This window comes from Trachurus japonicus, chromosome 10, assembly GCF_045865225.1.
Source record: "Trachurus japonicus isolate A0001 chromosome 10, Traja_1.0".
In the NCBI taxonomy this organism is placed as follows: domain Eukaryota; kingdom Metazoa; phylum Chordata; class Actinopteri; order Carangiformes; family Carangidae; genus Trachurus; species Trachurus japonicus.
In genome coordinates, this window is record NC_140916.1 from 5,519,852 (window position 1) to 5,537,497 (window position 17,646).

The 17,646-nt window shown below is 41.6% G+C and overlaps 1 protein-coding gene across 1 annotated transcript in view; it reads right to left on the reverse strand.

Annotated features, from left to right (window-relative positions):
• Nucleotides 1-17,646, reverse strand: part of slit3 (slit homolog 3 (Drosophila)) — a 275,138-nt gene that overhangs the window by 52,724 nt on the left and 204,768 nt on the right. Inside the window, exons 13-20 of the mRNA XM_085789009.1 lie at nt 16,412-16,555; nt 15,933-16,096; nt 12,453-12,603; nt 9,806-9,880; nt 8,191-8,334; nt 6,522-6,665; nt 4,281-4,444; nt 167-299 (exon numbers count right to left, since the gene is read on the reverse strand). Coding sequence (XP_085645135.1) covers nt 167-299; nt 4,281-4,444; nt 6,522-6,665; nt 8,191-8,334; nt 9,806-9,880; nt 12,453-12,603; nt 15,933-16,096; nt 16,412-16,555 — 1,119 coding nt within the window. The remainder of the gene's footprint in view (nt 1-166; nt 300-4,280; nt 4,445-6,521; nt 6,666-8,190; nt 8,335-9,805; nt 9,881-12,452; nt 12,604-15,932; nt 16,097-16,411; nt 16,556-17,646) is intronic.

Sequence of the window (17,646 nt, forward strand, 5' to 3'; positions counted from 1 at the left end):
TGGAGAGTTTGTTTGCATTTACATGTCTGCTATTGTTGCATTCATCACTTTGTGTGTACGTTTGGACAAGTGGATCCTTGTATTTGAGTTTGTCCGTGTGTGTGTGTGTGTGTGTGTGTGTGTGTGTGTGTGTGTGTGTGTGTGTATGTGTGTGTGTGTAACTCACAGCTCAGTGGTGTCCTTGGGAATGCCCTTGGGCAGAGAGTGCAGCCCTCTGTTGCTGCAGCGCACCACACCGTCTGAGCACGTGCAGGCGTCGGGACAACCAGACGTAGGAAGACAACCATTATCCTCAGCACCTGGAGAGAGACAGAGAGAGAGAGAGCAAAGAAGAGAAGGATATTAGAGTGTGAGACAAAAAGGAAAGAAGGAGAGCGAGAAGGAAAAGAGGGATAAAGACAAGGACAGAGAAATTCAAAAATGGACACAGATGAGAGAGAGGGAGAGAAATGAGCAACAGATGGAGGGAGGGAGGGAGAAGACAAAAGAAGAGATAGGTAGAAAGATATTTACAGTAGGATGAGAAAAGCAAGGACAAAAAAGAGAGACAGAAAAAGAAAAATGGGTGAACATAGAGAGATTAAGGGATAGATAGATGTAACCATATGTAACTGTAAGTGTGGCACTGAGATCAGGACTGAGATCAGCACTTTTTATGAGTAATTTATAATCCATATGAAAAGACCAGAGGCTGTTAAAATCAGCAGCACTGGTGTTTCAACATCTGGCTCAGGACCTGCAGGCAGGTCACAGTAATATTAAAAAAAAACCCTCAGATGATTCTGGAGAAAGACCGAACAGATGTTGATGGGATGCCCTGTAACAACTTTTAAAAGTCCTGCAAAAAAAACCAGCAACAAAATAAAAGTTGTTGGTATATACTACCTGCAGGAGTCAACGCCCTTCAGTGAAACATAGTGAGTGATGACCAGCTTCTTTATAACAGATTGAAAAACCGTAAACAGTTTCTTTTTCTCTCTAAAACAGATATTTTTCAGCAGTTCAGGCTGTGCAGCTAAATCACGCAGACACACAAACACATGGCAGGGACAAAGGAAGAAGGAAAGAAAAAAAAAAAGCATCTGAGTGAGTGTAATCACTCTAACACTCAGAGATAAGAAGGATCAGAGACTGGAGCTGTTGTTCTTGGCTTGAAGCTGCTTCCATTTACTTGACTGACAGACAAACTCACACACACACACGCAGCTTTAATCTAGCATTGCAGTATGTAAATAGTTGAACTGTGGTCCCAAATGTAAAACACACTGAGTTAAAGCCATAATGAGGGATAATGAAGAGTGGACACTAAGCCAATGAAAACACAACTGCAATCTGAGTGTGTGTGTGCGTGTTGTTGGGAGAGAAAGTATACTTTGTCTTGTGCACATTCATACTTTTTACATTTGTACCCATGTGCTGCAGTGGTATACTTACATGTGTGTAACTATAGGTGTATGTGCATGTGTATGGTTAACATTTATTTGGTTAAACAGTTTTCCCTCTCTGTCCTGTGGCCATTTTCTCACTCGCTTTGTAGTTTTCTAATTGTGCAAATGTCTAAATGTCAAGAAAGTGGTCGCTTACGTGCCCGTGTGTAAAGCACAGTGTGTGTGTGTGTGTGTGTCCCTTATCTGATGTGTGTAGCTAAGCTGGCGAGTCCACAGGGATGCGTAGCCGTGGGCTGACTCACTCTACAGTTGGCTGATTGAACTAACATCTAAATGTGCGCTAAATATCTCCTCACAAATTCAATTAACTTTACCTTTCCCCTGGCTGCCTCTGGACAACTTAACAGTCATTTTACTCAACTATAAATAGACCGGACGTGGGGACCTTGGTTGCATTTATTGTGTATCTGTGTGTGTGTGTGTGTGTGTGTGTTTTTTTGGTTGCTTTTGTTCTTTTAAGAACTGGCTTGAGGTTTACACCTTCGGAGTGCAGACATTTTAGAGGCAGTGAGAGGTTGTGTTTTTGCGACCATCAGCAGGACTTTGTGACCTGATGGGTCGTCAACCAGAGAACGGGCGATTTGATGGCTGGTGATGATGTGGATCTTTTATTTCCATCATCAAACCATTAGTAGTGTATGTCAGCTTCACTGTGACATAAAAAGTATCTGTATCAAATGATAGGTTTTCAAGGTCAGAAACCTATTAACATACAGTAGCCTACCTTTTACACAAAGGATTTTCTGTCATTTGGATCTGTACGACAGCTCCTCGGTTCTTCCACAAATTAGTTTGCATAACGAGTCTCTGTATGTTGTATTATGTTAATTAAGATTAGAAGTGGGATCAGCAGAAAGTTCAAATTTGACATTTGATTTAACCATTGTGCAGCAGTGGTGAGGATGGAAGTGAAGTAAGAAGAGCTTGAGTGTGGTATCAACAATTTAAATGTATGTTTATGCAACCGAGTGGGTTTGATGGTAGATTTGAGTGTGTGCAAGATGCGAAGAGAATAAATATCAATTTCTGATACCATCTTAGTTTCCTTACTCAAGCCAACCCTACTAACTACTTACGAAACTCATTTTCAGTAAATGGTTGCAGCACAGCCACAGGAAATTAGAAAAGTGTAATGAATTCAAAGAAAATCAGGAGGGAGAGAGAAGCGGAGAGAGAGATAGAGAGAACCGGGTGAAGAGAGAGGGACATAGACAAGAGTTTAAAGTGTAAAGCTATAAAGAAAGAAACAAGGGGGGAAAAAAGGAAGAAAGATGTAATAGACAGCAGAGCCAGACCACACTTCGCCTATGGCATCAAACTTTGGCAGCCATGCCGACGGCCTGAGTCGCTATAGGCAGGCATCATTGTGGTAACAAGCAACGCCACTGTCGAAAACCACCGGCTGATGTCATCGAAGGCTGCTGTTGTGCTGCCAATGGTTACTGATCATTCTTTCCTCACAATACCCATCAGAGCGCATGTGTATGAGTGTATCTGCTGGCTCGAGACAAGGGATAATGGAGGTTTCTGACATGAGTATCTGGAAGGACTGTTACAAAAAAAAAAAAAACAAGGATCTGAATTGAAGATGTGTCCAGTTCAGTCCAGCACAAACCAAAGGACATGGCATTAACCGAGGACGTTAGACAAGATTGTGTTTTCACGAGAATCTCACTGAGAACAATTGATTTACCTTATTTTTTTCTGGGGGAACTTTACTCCTCTCAAAGGACTTTAAAATACTTTATTCAGAGCTGCTATTGTATATTGGATATTATCACCAAATAACTTTTGCTGAGGAAATTTATTCCAATATGTCTCTCTTGAAAAATGGAGAATGCATTCTCTTATTGGGATGAATAAACATGATGCAAAAACACATTTCATTTACTTTTCAATCACTTGACTCGTGCTCTTATCTGTGCAGGACACACGGCTGCTGACTGACACGTCGTTTGTTTCAGCTCTGACCTTTTTTGTTTCCTGACAATCAAATACATATGGGATGTGCAAATACATCCTATGCAACTTGGTATTAAAACTCTGTACAGTTTCAAGTGTTGGTCAGTCCTAGTTTATGTCTAACTGTGATTATAAATCCTTTCTGGTAACACTTTACTTGACGCCTATCTCTATAACACATTATAACCATACTTATAATGAGTTTTAATGCAGTTATAGCACTGTATAACTATAGTTATAAACACTCATAAATGATCATAATGCTTTATAACAATAATCATAACACACTATAAAGCATTTTATCTTGACTTATAAGGTCAGGTATTATGATGCGTTATAATTAAGTAACTCACTGACAATGACCAAATCGATAATGCATTATTAATATAGTTATGTGTTATAATTGGCTTATAAACGTGTATAACTATCATTATAAACACTCGTAAATTATCATAAGGCTTTATAACAATAAGCATAACACATTATAGAGCATTTTATAATGGCTTATAAGGTCTTGGTATTATAGTAGAGTTATAATGCTCTAGAATGTGTTATGCATATTGTTATAAAGCCTTATGATAATTTACGAGTGTTTATAATGATAGTTATACATGTTTATAAGCCAATTATAACACATTATAACTATATTTATAATGCATTATCAATGTGGTCATTGTCAGTGTGTTGTGCAGTGTTATGATTATTGTTATAAAGCATTATGATCATTTCTGAGTGTTTATAACTATAGTTATACAGTGCTATAACTGCATTATACCTCATTATAAGTATGGTTATAATGTGTTATAGAGATAGGCGGCAAGTGAAGTGTTACCTCATTGCTCATGGGATGGGACAGAACGAGAGGCTCACCATCACATGTGAAGTCGGGAGTGGCCACGTCCTGGATGGGGATCTCTTTAAGGAAGGCTGGCTTCTGACAGCGAGGGTTCCCACTCACCACCCTTGTTTTCTTCAGCCACTGACCCAGCCAGGCCAAGTGACAATCACACACGTACGGGTTGGACAGGAGGTTACTATGGAAATAAAGAGCAACAGAGGAAGAGAGAAGATAAAGCACTGAAAGAGAAATAAATGTAAGCCAATATTGTATGGCTTCAAAAACATGTTACTGCAAACTATTATATTTTCTTGGCAATGCAAGGAATTCATTAGATAAACCCCATAATAAGACTGTGACAAACAAAGCACTGGAAAAAAAGGGACAAAAGAGACACAAAGCAAAACAGAGAGATTATTAGCTACTTACACCAGGAACTATTCCAATTTTTTTGAAATAATAATATAGTATAGTATTATTGTTTGTATGGTACAGTATAGTGTAGTCTGCAAAGAGTCATAAATATAAGAATACATTTAGATGGAAGACAAAGGAAAAAGGGAAAAGAGAGAAAGGGAACAAAGGAGAGGGAAGGAGAAAAGGTTATCAGTTATTTTTATTCATTTGTAAAGTATGAGAGCTGGGGAGAGAAAGAGAAAAGGTGGGCGAGTGAGAGAAATTTTGAAAGAGAGAGAAAAAAAGCAGAAAAGGTTATCTGCCCATTTTATTCTTTTCTGATCACCTCTCGTTGCATTTGTGTTGCTTTTGTAAAAAGCGCTCATGTAATATTAATGCTGAGCCCCGTTTAAACCGCAGCAGATAGCATTAGCAGAAATGTGGCACATTACACGTAAAACTGCTCGAGGCGTCTTCGCACCACAGACATTTTTTTATGCTTTGCAACTTAAGAGTTCAGAGATTAATTTTAAAATACTTTAAAGCAATGGGAAGTGGAAAGGAATTGATATTCATGTTAAATGCAAGACTGTTTAACAAGTATGAACAAGAAAATATAAGGTAAAAATTAAATATCACTATATAATTACTGTATAATGGTTGGTACATTGTGCCTCCATCTTGTATCTCGATACGTGTGAGTGGGTTGTTGCCTTCCACCTCGCTGCAGCACTAATAAACCTGAATGTTGCTGTTTGTGCTACAATATTAATGGCGTGTTGTTACAGATAGGGACGAGTTATTTCCTCATTTCCTTGTAATGAATTGACCTCACTGCGTGGGTACCAGACCTAAGCTAAATCCCTTCCTTCCTTTTCAGCGTGTTAATCTTTTAATTAAATGGACAAACTCTAATGGGAAACAATGCACTAAAAATGGAGACAGATATTAGAAATCGTAGGAGTGAGCGAGACAGAGAGGAAGAGTGAAACGGAGGAAAGATAAGGAAATGAACAGAGGAGGTGTTAAGAACAAAGGGTCTTGGAGTGAAAACTACCCATCTTCCTTTCAGGCAGGTGTTGAATACAAAATCATGTGTTACTACAAAACTAATGCTGAAAAAAAAAAAAAAAGAATGGTGAGAAATGATAGGGATGAGGGAAATATAATATCTTTCCCCTTCGTGTAGTGATAATCATGAACAGCCCCGCTGAGCAATCCTGAGTTTATGCAACAGCGCTTCCATCCATCCACCACCTCGGCTGCCCCCGTTTCCCCCCCTCCCTCGTCTTCCACCTTTCCTCCCAAAAGACTCAAGAAGAAACTTGAATCAAAGATGACAGGTACATAGCAGGACAGAGAGATAGAACAAAAGGGAAGAAAGCAGGGAGGAGAGAGAGAGTAAAGAGGATGTGAGGAGACTTATTTAGGGCTTGGCGCATGTCTCTCTGTTCACAGTAAGAAAAACATATAAAAAAAAAAAAACCCAACCTGTAGCCTAATGTTTTATTGACCTGGTGATATCTATTATTTACAGCCTTCACATTTAGGTGGTCAGCAGATAGAAGAGGAAAAAGGAAAAACACATACAGTAGCCTACATATTCACTTCTCTCTTTCCTCCCACTCTGTGTTTCCCAACAGTAGTGAGGTTAAAGGTTACCATGGCTTTACTTCATGGGGAGTTGTTTCTGTGTTTCACGCTGCACAGACACAAATTAAATTGTCCTCTCACATCCACACAGCAGAGAGAGAAACAAACCAAAACAAAAAAACAGAGTAGAGGCAGATGTGGATGCATTCAAAGAAAACGAATGGTGACATCTATTGAGAGATAGCAGGAATAACGGGATAGAAAGGTGGAGAGATGTGACTCACATGGTGGACAGGGAGTGCAGGGTGGTGAAGGCTCCCGGGGCGATGCTGGAGATCCGGTTGTCGTACAGCGACAGCAGACGCACCGAGCTCAGACCCGTGAACGTGCTATTGTCTATGCAGCTGATCTGGTTACTCCGCAGCATCCTGGAAAAACACAAGCACCAAATAATGAATGCTAAAAAAAAAAAAAGTAATTGATACCACATTTTGTTTTACCTTGAAAACAAAACCCAAATACAACCCAGAACTTTAATACATAAATCTTACTGCCCAAAACTTTAAACGAATGAAACAAGAATTGGTTATACTTCTTATTTATCTTTTCGTTCAGGCATGTGTTTTGACAGGTGCTCTTAGTCCCAAAAAAATTGAATAAACAGTAGAAAATTTACATAATTTTGGTGGATAAAAGGGGTCAAATGGGGAGGATAAAAGAACATAAGCTATAATGACATGAAAACAGAAAGCAGGGGTAAATTCAAACCAGTTCCCATAAGACAACCGTGACAGACTCTGTAATATGACATTAGCTTTTGACATTCAGTCATGTGGGACCAGACAAACTGAGTTAGTTAGCATTAGCAGTCTCTGGGACAGGCTAACCTAGTTAGCATGGCTATTACTGGAGCAGGGAGCCTCTTAACATAATACAGAGACAGCCATGATACCATTAGAGAGTCATTAGCCGGCATATATATATATATATACACGATAGCATTAGCTAGTCATTACTGAGCATACACAGACAACATTAGCTCATGGTTTTGTTGTACACTATCCTGTAACCCCTAATTGGACGCTGGCCTGTTTATGGTGGGTGTCCAAATTAGAGGAACAACAATATGCCGTCATTAGCCTTGATTTCAGGGTGAGTGAGTAAACAAACAAACCAACTCCTCCATTTTCAGTACAAGGAACAGAAAGTTAATGAAGTCCACCTTAAATCAGATGCTACAAGTCATAGCCTGCACAGTGTGAGACGTTCACAAACATCGAGCAGGAAAAGCCGTAGCTACTACGTGACAGCAATTGGTGACCATTGTGAAGGAAATATGGCACTCGGGGTTGTAAACAGAACAATTTAACTATACTGTATATACACCGATCAGCCATAACATTAAAACAGATGAGTGCTTTTAATGGTATGTGTATTTTTTTTTCCCAGCCTGTGTCTCACCATGAAGCCATGGGAAACAACTGAAACTACAAATTAAGTTTTAATCAAATCACTAATGACTCAAAACTTTTAAAACAGGCCACAGATAAACACCAATCAGACACGACAATAAAACCAGCCACCTGTTTTAATGTTATGGCTGATTGTAATGTGTAATCACAAGTAGCATTGCTTTGTTGTTGTAGGCTACAGATAACTTAATCTTAACTCACTCAGCAACACAAAGAACAAGAATAAATAAATAAACTGTCATTACTGTATGACGTCTTTGTTTTTCATGTGGTTGTGTGTAAAGTTTTTTACTTTTTTTTTTACCAGCTCTGAGTAATGATGGTGCCCCTTATGTATTTTAAACTTAACAGCTTTATTTACCATTCATCGTTGATGTGAAGAGCATTCAACTGCGAGGGATTAGGATTACTTACCTGTATTTTATTAGCCTAATATAAATTTTCTGAAAATGCAATGACACCCACTTTCGAAACAACTTACAGTGTTTTCAGGCCAGTGAGACCTTTGAACATGCGTCCCTGCAGCCCAGTTAGCTTGTTTCCTGTTAGCAGCAGCTCCTGAACGCCACCGGCTCCGTCGAACGCACCCTCCCGAATGTCCCTCAACTTGTTGTTGCTCAGGTTGCTGCAGGAAAGGACCAAGAAATGACAGATTTTGCCGTTTATATTGAAATCTTTCACACCCCCGGAGGGAAAACATGAACATGAACAGTGTTAGACACACATGCATACACAATAGTCACACTTAAATTGAAGTAATCAATCACATCCCTTTGACTAATAAATGTTAACTCTTCTCTCTTTCATCTTAATGTCCTCGCCTTGTCCAATAGATACACTGATAACAGCTTACAGCCACTATAACTCACAAAGTGTGCACACACATACACACATAGCTACATAAGTAAATGAGACAAGTGGTCACAGACAACTGAGAACGATTTGTATCTTCCCTCAGCACACAGAACAATGAGACAAATGAAAATGAAAACAGACGCATTTGGACACAGAGACAATAAGTTGAGATGATATCCATCACAACTACTGTGGCTTTTATTCATCGCTATTCTTTTTTGCTTTCTTTTATCAGCTGGGGAGGAAAGGAGAGGAGAGGAGGAAGATTTTTTTTTTTTTTTTTTAATTTTGATTGCAGATTAAGATCTTGAGGCGTAGAGAGAGACGTATAGGGCTGAGAAGTGAGGAAAGGAGACAAGGTGAAGAAGGTAGGGAAGGAACTGAGAGAAGGAAAATGGAAATGAGTGCTAGCCAATCTATATCGTCAGTGACACTGCTAGATGGTTAGCAATTTCCTCTCCAATAAATCAACTGCTGGTCTCTGCTCTGCTCTGTCTTTCTCTATCTCACTCTGACACACACACACACACACACACACACACACACACACACACACACACACACACAGACCTAGAGTAGGTTGTAGATAAGGACTGACTGTAAATCTGAACTGAAGGCCCATCTTCTATTTCCATTTAATATTCGCTTCCTCCATACCTCAGACCCACCCTTCCCTTCCCTTCTCTTCTCTTCCCTTCTCTCTCTCTCCCCGTGTCCTCTCATCCTCTTGTCTCCAGCCACTTCTCTCCCTCTGTCCCTCACTCATGTCTCTTTTATTTTCACACCTGCCATTTTCACATGCACTTGTTTTTTTTCACACTTTTCCCCTTGTCTTTATCCTCCATCCTTTCTCCTTAGTGTCTTCTTTTCCTCCAACCACATCACATTTCTCTCCTTCCCTTTCTCTCCCCTGTTCATTTCTGGTTCTGTGCATCCACCTGTTCTCATCCATATGTTTCTAGTTTCACTCATATTGTAATTGTAGTGCTACTCTTTCCTTTCTCTATTGGCAAAAGATGAAGCAAGGCTGAATGAGTGTGATCCCATTAGACGTGACAACAGCAAACAATATCCTCATCGTCCACTTCACTACCATGAGTGGTCCTCTTCACCTCCTTTTCAGAGGATGGATTGAAGAAATGCGTGCATGGATTTAACTGATAAGCCTTTGCCCTGAACACAGAATATTGAATAGACGAGAAGAGCTTTATATAGATATATGCACATGGATGCATACGTACATCTTCTTCAAGTTCGGCAGCTTCTTAAACATCCCCACAGTGTCCAGGAGGGCAATCTCATTGTCGTTTAACCGCCTGCAGAGAGAAAGATGGAGGACGCGGGTTAGACATTTATTCTTTCATGAAGCTAAGGGCTTTGAGTGAACAGACACACACACGGCCATGCACAAACACATACAGTACACACACACTCACGTACACACACACACTGGCAAAAACAAGATGGAGAGAGGCTGCATGTCAGGGAGGAATGACTGCATGAAGGTTAAGAGGCCTTTAGTGACTGCTGGAGTATGATGCAGCACAAAATCAGAGAGGGGAGGAAAAAATAACAATTTTGAGAAGAGAAAAGAAGAGGAGAGAAGAGAAGAGAAGAGAAGAGAAGAGAAGAGAAGAGAAGAGAAGAGGAGAGAAATTAATCTTTTCTATGCGGTCATCAATACCCACAGTGCCTTAAGCCAGGAGAAAACAGTTTGAGAGATAGGAAGCTAGACATCTGCTTTATTGAGGTAATTTGTACTAAAAGGGTGCTGCTAAAAGGATGCTCTTTGTGTGCGTCAGTGTGTGTGTGTGCGTGTGTGTGTGTGTAAAAGAGGTGGAGAAGAGAGAGAAATTGGGGAAAGAAAGTGAAAGTACAGCTAGAGGGGATACTTCCTAATGAGATACAGGGGAACTTAGAGGATGGATCAACCTGGATCAAGACAAACTAAAAAAAGACACATTACAGCAGGAAGCAGGAAAATCCTTTTGCCTTCACTGCTGGGGTAGATTTACATAGTTGGGATGTAAAGAGGGCAGAGGAAAACGTTTCTCATCTCTTTACCTTGTGATCTAAGGGCAGTCGGCATCAACTCAGAATACACAGTAGTTTTTATTGAGTGCGTATACAGTAACTCTCGTATGACTGATTCTTTCATACAGCACTCACTGAACACGATCAAGGCTGGTGTCATGAATTTTAACGGCTGGTGGGAAGAGTCGCAAAGAAAGACAGAAAGATCGACAGACGAGGGAAAGAGAGCAGGAAAAAAAAAAGAATATAAGCTTTTAGCTCAGCCATGACCTCTCTTGATTTCCCCTGATAAGGCAGGTTACAGGGCACGACTGTCAGCTTGTGTGTGTATGTGTGTACATGTTTGTGTCCGTCAACATCCCAATAGCCGGTTGTGTTCATATGGAAAAGGGAAGAGAACACAGAAAGAGAGCGAGGGTGTCGAAAATGGCAGAAACTTTGATGTGCCCTCTAACCAACCATAAAGGACAAAGTGTATACAGTCTATTTGACATGAAACACCCAGGGAATGGACAGAGAGAGAGAGAGAAAGAAGGAGAGAAGGAGGGAGATCTGGGGGAATACAATCATTCACAGAGAGAAACACACAAAGAGAGAGAGAGAGGGAGAAGAATTAGGGGCTAATGGTCTGTGGGAAACTGACATTATTAGTTATCAAAAGTGGCACCCATGCTTGAGTTCGCCATTATACAACTAACCTCTGTAAGTGCCACAATGGCAGTAATCCTGCATCTCCATTCGTTGCACAGTGATGGCAATCGCAGATGCTCTCTAGTCTCTACCTTCACCTACATTGTACTGTAAAGCTGCTTGTGATTTAGCATTATTAGGCAAAAAACTTCGCTTCTGGCTGGATTCCTATTTCCTGTGTGGAAATATTAGCTTATTGAATATTCAATCAAGAGCCAGGTGCTGAAAGTAAAATGGGTCTTGCTGATTTTTTTAACAGCCAACCTCTGTCTTGAGGCAACAGTTCTAGGTCTCAGTTTCAGTGTATTTTATAACTTAAAGTCTTTGAAATCACATCCAAGCAGTCCTCTTACATTTGATGTTGTGCGCTCTCTTTACTAGAGCCACTGCATTACGAATCGTTACGCAGCAGAAAACCTGTAACCGTTTTCTTAGACAACATGCAACTAACGACGGCAGTGGCGTAGTTTAATTTCAGATACTGAACAGAGAAAAGTAGCAAACAAAAATGTTGCTTGAAATGTGACTCAAGCTATTAATTGAATCAAAAAATCGTTCCAGTTATTTCTCTGTTGATTGACTTATTGATTAATCAGCTGTATGCATTTTGTATTCAGTGGTGCTGAACACATACAGACTTTTTAACCTTGCCCACAATCAGATTTGTTGCTCCCTTCCCATATTTCCGCGGTAAAATGAATGATCCATGGGTCTATTCAGTATTCTAGTGCGAGACCCTTCGCCAGACATCATGATGGCTCCTTTGGGACTTGATGGGAGATGGAAAAGACTGTTGAGAGGCATTTTGGTCTGGAAGCTAAAAATGAAGACTGACGGTCATGATACTGCACGCAGAGAGACAAGGAGGCAGACAGAGAGAGACAGGAAGAGAGACAGGCAGTGTGTGTGTGTGTGTGTGTGTGCATTGCATATATGCATTCGTGTATTTCTGCAAGAGCCTGCACGCTTTGTGTTTTTGTGTGTGCATGTGGTTGAGAAAGTGAAAAATTTCTTGACAGGTCTGTGGTATGTTTAAAGACGTGTGGTGGTTTACAGTTTCACTTTAGAGCAGTTTAACACATGGCTTTCAATCTGATATTTCATCGTGTCTTGTCATATACGCGTGCATGCAAAAAAAAAAGGGGGAAGCACTGCGTGACTCACAGGTCTGTGGTGTGTTCAGGGACGTGCGGAGGTGTACGGGTCAGTTTGAGATTGGAGCAGTCGACCACAGTGCCTTCGCAGCGACATTTCTCCGGGCATACCAGATCCTGGAAACACTCGCCGCTCAGACGGCTACGGTAGTCTTCCTGACCTGCAAAGGAGAGCGAGAGAGAGGAGAAAATGAGGTAATATACGAGGAACGGGAAAAACAAAAAACACGGGGAGACGAAAAGTCCAGTAAATTAAGCCAAATGGGAGAGTACCGTAGGAGATAGAAAGAAAAAGTGAAGAAATGATGGAGGGGAAGAGAGGAGATGCCAGAGACACATAAAGTTCTTCATGTTTGACTTGTATAGTATATACATCATTATGAAGGGCAACACATTATTCCAATAAAGTTCCAGCCAGTAGTAAAAAACAAAAACAAAAAAAAAATCACACGCATATGTAGATGTAGCCATGTCAAAAGTCCTGAATCCACTGCCAGGCTATCAATACCCGCTTCCTGCTGGAGTTTAACTGTTTGGAAAATTCAACTTTTATTCTAATTTCAGCTGCCAGAGGTTGTTAAATACAACCAGCGATTCGCAGGACATGAACGATCTTAATTCATCTGCACGGCTCCTGCGGCACTGCTCTGTTTAGGGTAGGCATGGGGGGCTGATGCTGCCGGTTTGCAGGGCAGGGTAATGCTGTGCAGTATACGGCTACTACCACTGTAAATCAAATTAACAAACAGAGATCCAGGTGGTTTTATGGAATCATCCTGTAGATAAATGTGGTTTAACCCCGGATGTTTTTGTTTAACATGGTGAGCCAGAGACCACTTCTGTTATTTAGATATAATGCGAGCAGATATTATTTATGACCAGCAGTGTGTGCCTGTGTGGACTAGACCTGGTTTACATCATGCAGCACTTGCATTTGTGCAGCACCACATAGGCTCTTTGTATTTCTCACGGTTATCTCTCTGTCTCTCTCTTCTTCCAGCCTTGTTGTCTGCCTGCTCTCCATCAATTTAACCTTTTCTGTTTTTCACCAGCCTCCTATCAGACTTTTCTAACGCTGGCACACACCGCTTGTTCTTTCAGTCTGACTCCACTCCCTCCTGGCTGGCACACACACCTTGTGTTGCTGTTCTCTGCTCGTCATTGTTCACCAGCCAAGACCTCCTAGTGAGAGAGTTTTCGGAGAGCAACCTTGACTTGAACTCTGCGGATGATCACCGCTCACCAAATGATGTCTTATCTTTTTATGGGATGTGGCTAGCTCCTTTCAGCGGCGGGATATTTTGGAAATAACGTCTCTGGGCTGCCGCAAAAACCTTGTTGGTTGGCAAGGTGACAGAAAGGAAAGAGTATGGGAGAGAAAAAATGAAATAAAGGGAAGGAGAGAAAACAACAGAGCAAAGAAAGGAAGTCGGGTTGTTGAATTTCGTTTTTTAAGTTTTTCTTTCTTCCTCAGCCGGAGTAAGAAAAAGGTCAAATACGTCTGCACAGAGGCGGAGGGGGGAGATCAGCCAGAAAGGTGAACCAAGCACTTCTCTTTATGTGGTTTAAAACCCTACAAAGAGACTTCCCAAAGCAAACAACACTAAGGCAAAAGCATCTGTTGAAGGAAAGATGTGTAGAGTTCAAATTTATGCCGACAGCTGAGCAGTGTTGAGGTGAAAGCGGAGCTACTGTACTTTGAGGCACCCTGTGGAGTTTTTCACCAGTGATCAAAAAAGTTTGTGCAAAGCAATGATCTGATGTGGAAGAGGGAAAATGAAAACTGCAAGCTAGCAAGGAACGGTTGCAAATAACGCAAATATTAAAAACACTGGATCAGCATTTGCTTTACGATTCAACACAGAAATGCAAATAATGACTTTTGGTGACAAAATACATTAAAAAAAAAACTCCACAGGGCTCTTTTAAATTGCCCAAAAGTAGAACAGCAGTCGATTATCAGCGGACAACACTGATTATCTGTCTATTACCTTATTTATTTCAACCACAGTTATAGTCCCATGTATCAGAAACCCTACACATGAAAGGGCTGCAAACATACAACAGGTGTTTATAGCCTCCAATTTTTTTTTTGCTCCGAGGCGTGTGATTGGCTGGGAGAGGCAGGTGGGCGTGTGCTCGGCGGTCCCTGGCGCTTGACGGAACCATGTGATGTCACAATAGGCGGGGCCACATGGTTAGATCAAGCACAAGAGACAGCTGCACGAACCAATCAGAACGCAGGTCCACGCAGGAGCAGGAGCAGGAGGAGGAGGAGGAGGAGGAGGAGGAGGAAGGCGGGGCAACAGAGAGCTGCACCATTCAGTCAGTCAGTCAGGGGGAGGTCAGGGTCCATACAGGATATAGGAGAGGCAACAGACAGCTGCAGATCCACACAGAGAACTGTCCACCAAATAGCGCAAAAATGTCCAACACAGGTCCATATAGAGGAAGAGAAGATGCAGGGAGAGGCGTGGGGGCTGCAGAGAGGAGGGGCTGAAGCAAAGAGGACCGACTGCCAGGAGGACCGGCTTCGGGAGCATTTGTAATCTAGTTATCTTGATTAGCTCCATGGGCAGAGCACTGACATTCGGGGTTTTCCCTTCACCACTGAGACCTCCCCAACCTAAAAATACAGCACATGTGCTCATGAGACTGAAAAGCACTCTGGATAAAAGCCATCGACATGTAATAGTATTGGTTATGCTATTAATGGCGTGCCCGGTTTAGGCTGGGCCGCAGCATTTTAGGAAACAGGAGGGGTGGAAAATGTCATGTCAGGACACCGATGTTTCGAAGGCGGCTTTGATAGAAACAACTGTTCCAGTGATATAAAAATCTGTTTGTACTTTCTCTTTCATCATAACAGGACTGCTGCTATACAACCCAGTGTGTAGCTCTTTGTAAAGCAGTGCTGCCGCTTGATAAAAGGAATTAAAAGTAGTGAAGTTTGAACCTTGTCTTGTATTCTGTTACACGATCATCCACTGTTGAAGCTAATGTGGTTGAGAGAGGTCTCGTGTTGGAAACGATTTGCCCGTAACCGTCATTTTAGCACAATTCAGATAATTCAGTTTGAAAATGTCTGTAAAGGGATTAAAAAAAAAAAAAACACGTGTTTTCCAGTAAACCATAAAAAGGCATTGCATTTTAAACAGACAAAGCAACGTGAGGAGTCACAGCAGTGAGAATGTGAAGTGTATACAGTACACAGTCATGATTTCACACAAGTGGGCGATCACAGTCTATGGCCAATCCCTGCTGAGTTAGTTACTGTGCTGCTTCGCTATACTGAAGTGGTTTGTGTTGTAATTAGTGAGACTCACAGCTCGTATCAAAGGAAATAACAGTAACTCAAAACCACCACACAGAGAGAGAGATGTAGAGATGTAGAGAGACTGTTCCGCCCGTACATCCTGACACTTTAACAGATTAATACGAGTGTTTATTATTATATTGCATGTGCGATTGTGTGTCTGTGAGAACCTACCTGTGCACCTGAACTTCTTGCCTTTGACCTGGCTGATTCGCTTGTTGGCCAGCCGTCTGGGGTGGCTGCAGCGCGCTCCGCTGGTCTCGATGGGATTGTCAAACAGGTAGTCAGCCAGCCACTTCAGGTGACAGTCGCACATAAAGGGATTCTGGGCCAGATGACTGAGAGAGGAGAGAGGAGGGATGGAGAGAAAGGAAAGAGGAGTGGTGTTTTAGTAATACTTTACAACCTTCTGTGACTCCTCTCTTTTGCTGATTGATGATTGAACCAAAATCCATCAAAGCTTTTGCATTTTTTTCCGCCCCTCTCAACTGCTGCTGTCTGCTACATCTTTCCTTGATCATCATGACGATTGATGTGGAGCCCTGAATATCTGAAACCTACCTTTGTGCTCTCAATTGACAAAAAAAAATCAATCAAAAATGCAGCTTGAACCGAGCCGGTGTTCCTCTGTTAAACAGTATGTATGTACTCACAGGGTCTTGATTGAGCGCAGAGGGGCGAACAGTCCTTTGCTGATGGTTTGCAGCTTGTTGTCGTACAGAGAGAGCAGGTTGAGGTTCTGCAGGTCTTGGAAGGTGTTAACTCTCAAACAGTTGATTTTGTTGGCGTTCAGCAGCCTGAAACACAAAGAGGAACCATTCAGCATGGCTTATTTAGTGGTGTTTTCTTTTACTTGCTTAGCTTTATCACCGACAAACACAAAAGATGAATACATACGCGGATAATGAGAGAGTTTATTTTTCCCAGATGCAAAACCGTTACCTCTCTCCACTGCCCTCTTCATCTCACTATTTCCCACCTCTTCTTCCCTTTCCACACACTTGTGATTATATTTTTTCTGGCCGTGACCCATAAATCTGAAAATTGCATTTTTATATATTTTCACTTTCTCTTCTGTAGCATGAGGGGGAATATCCACTGTTGGGTTGGGGTAGTGGTGTAATATCTTGTTTTGATGGGAGAGACAGATGGTGAGGAGGAAAAGAGGGAGGAGGAGGAAGAGAGGAGATAGAGATGGGAGAGTGGAGGAGATGGGATTGAGGAAATAATGGAGTGAGACAGAGAAGGGACAGGTGAAAATTTAATTTGGCATTACATAGATATACATTTAAGCGAAAGAGGCTGTCAGTCAAAATGGAGGAGAGACAGAGGGAGATGGGGAAATGGGAAATGTGATAGAGGGATTAGGTAAATGACAGGAAGGGTTTTCACCTCCACCCTTCCCTCAGTCTCTCCGTCTTTTCATACCTGCACTTCATTAGCTAATACATCCACATAGTGTCTCTCGCTGCTTGTCCTTCTTGTTCTCCATCTTTTTTTGCTCTTTTCTCACAACAAGCAATACTCAACTCTTTCTCCGTCTCTCGTTTTATTCTATGCTTTTTCACCTCTCTCACGTACTCTCCTGTCCCCCCTCCCCCTCTTTTCTTTGTTTGACAGGTGACTAACTCGATACTTGGTACAGCAGCTCAGCTTAATCACCTCAAGTCATCCTAACGAGCGCCTATACTGACACAGCCTAGTTATACATACACACACACACACACACACACACACACACACACAGGCACTCACATGCTGCTCTGCGACATATCCACACCTCATTAGGCAGCTCACAGGGGGAACTAATTACTTGAAACTGCACCAGTAAAACAAAGCCGCGCAGACAATATAAACAGCCGACCGCTAGCTATACAAAGCAATAAAC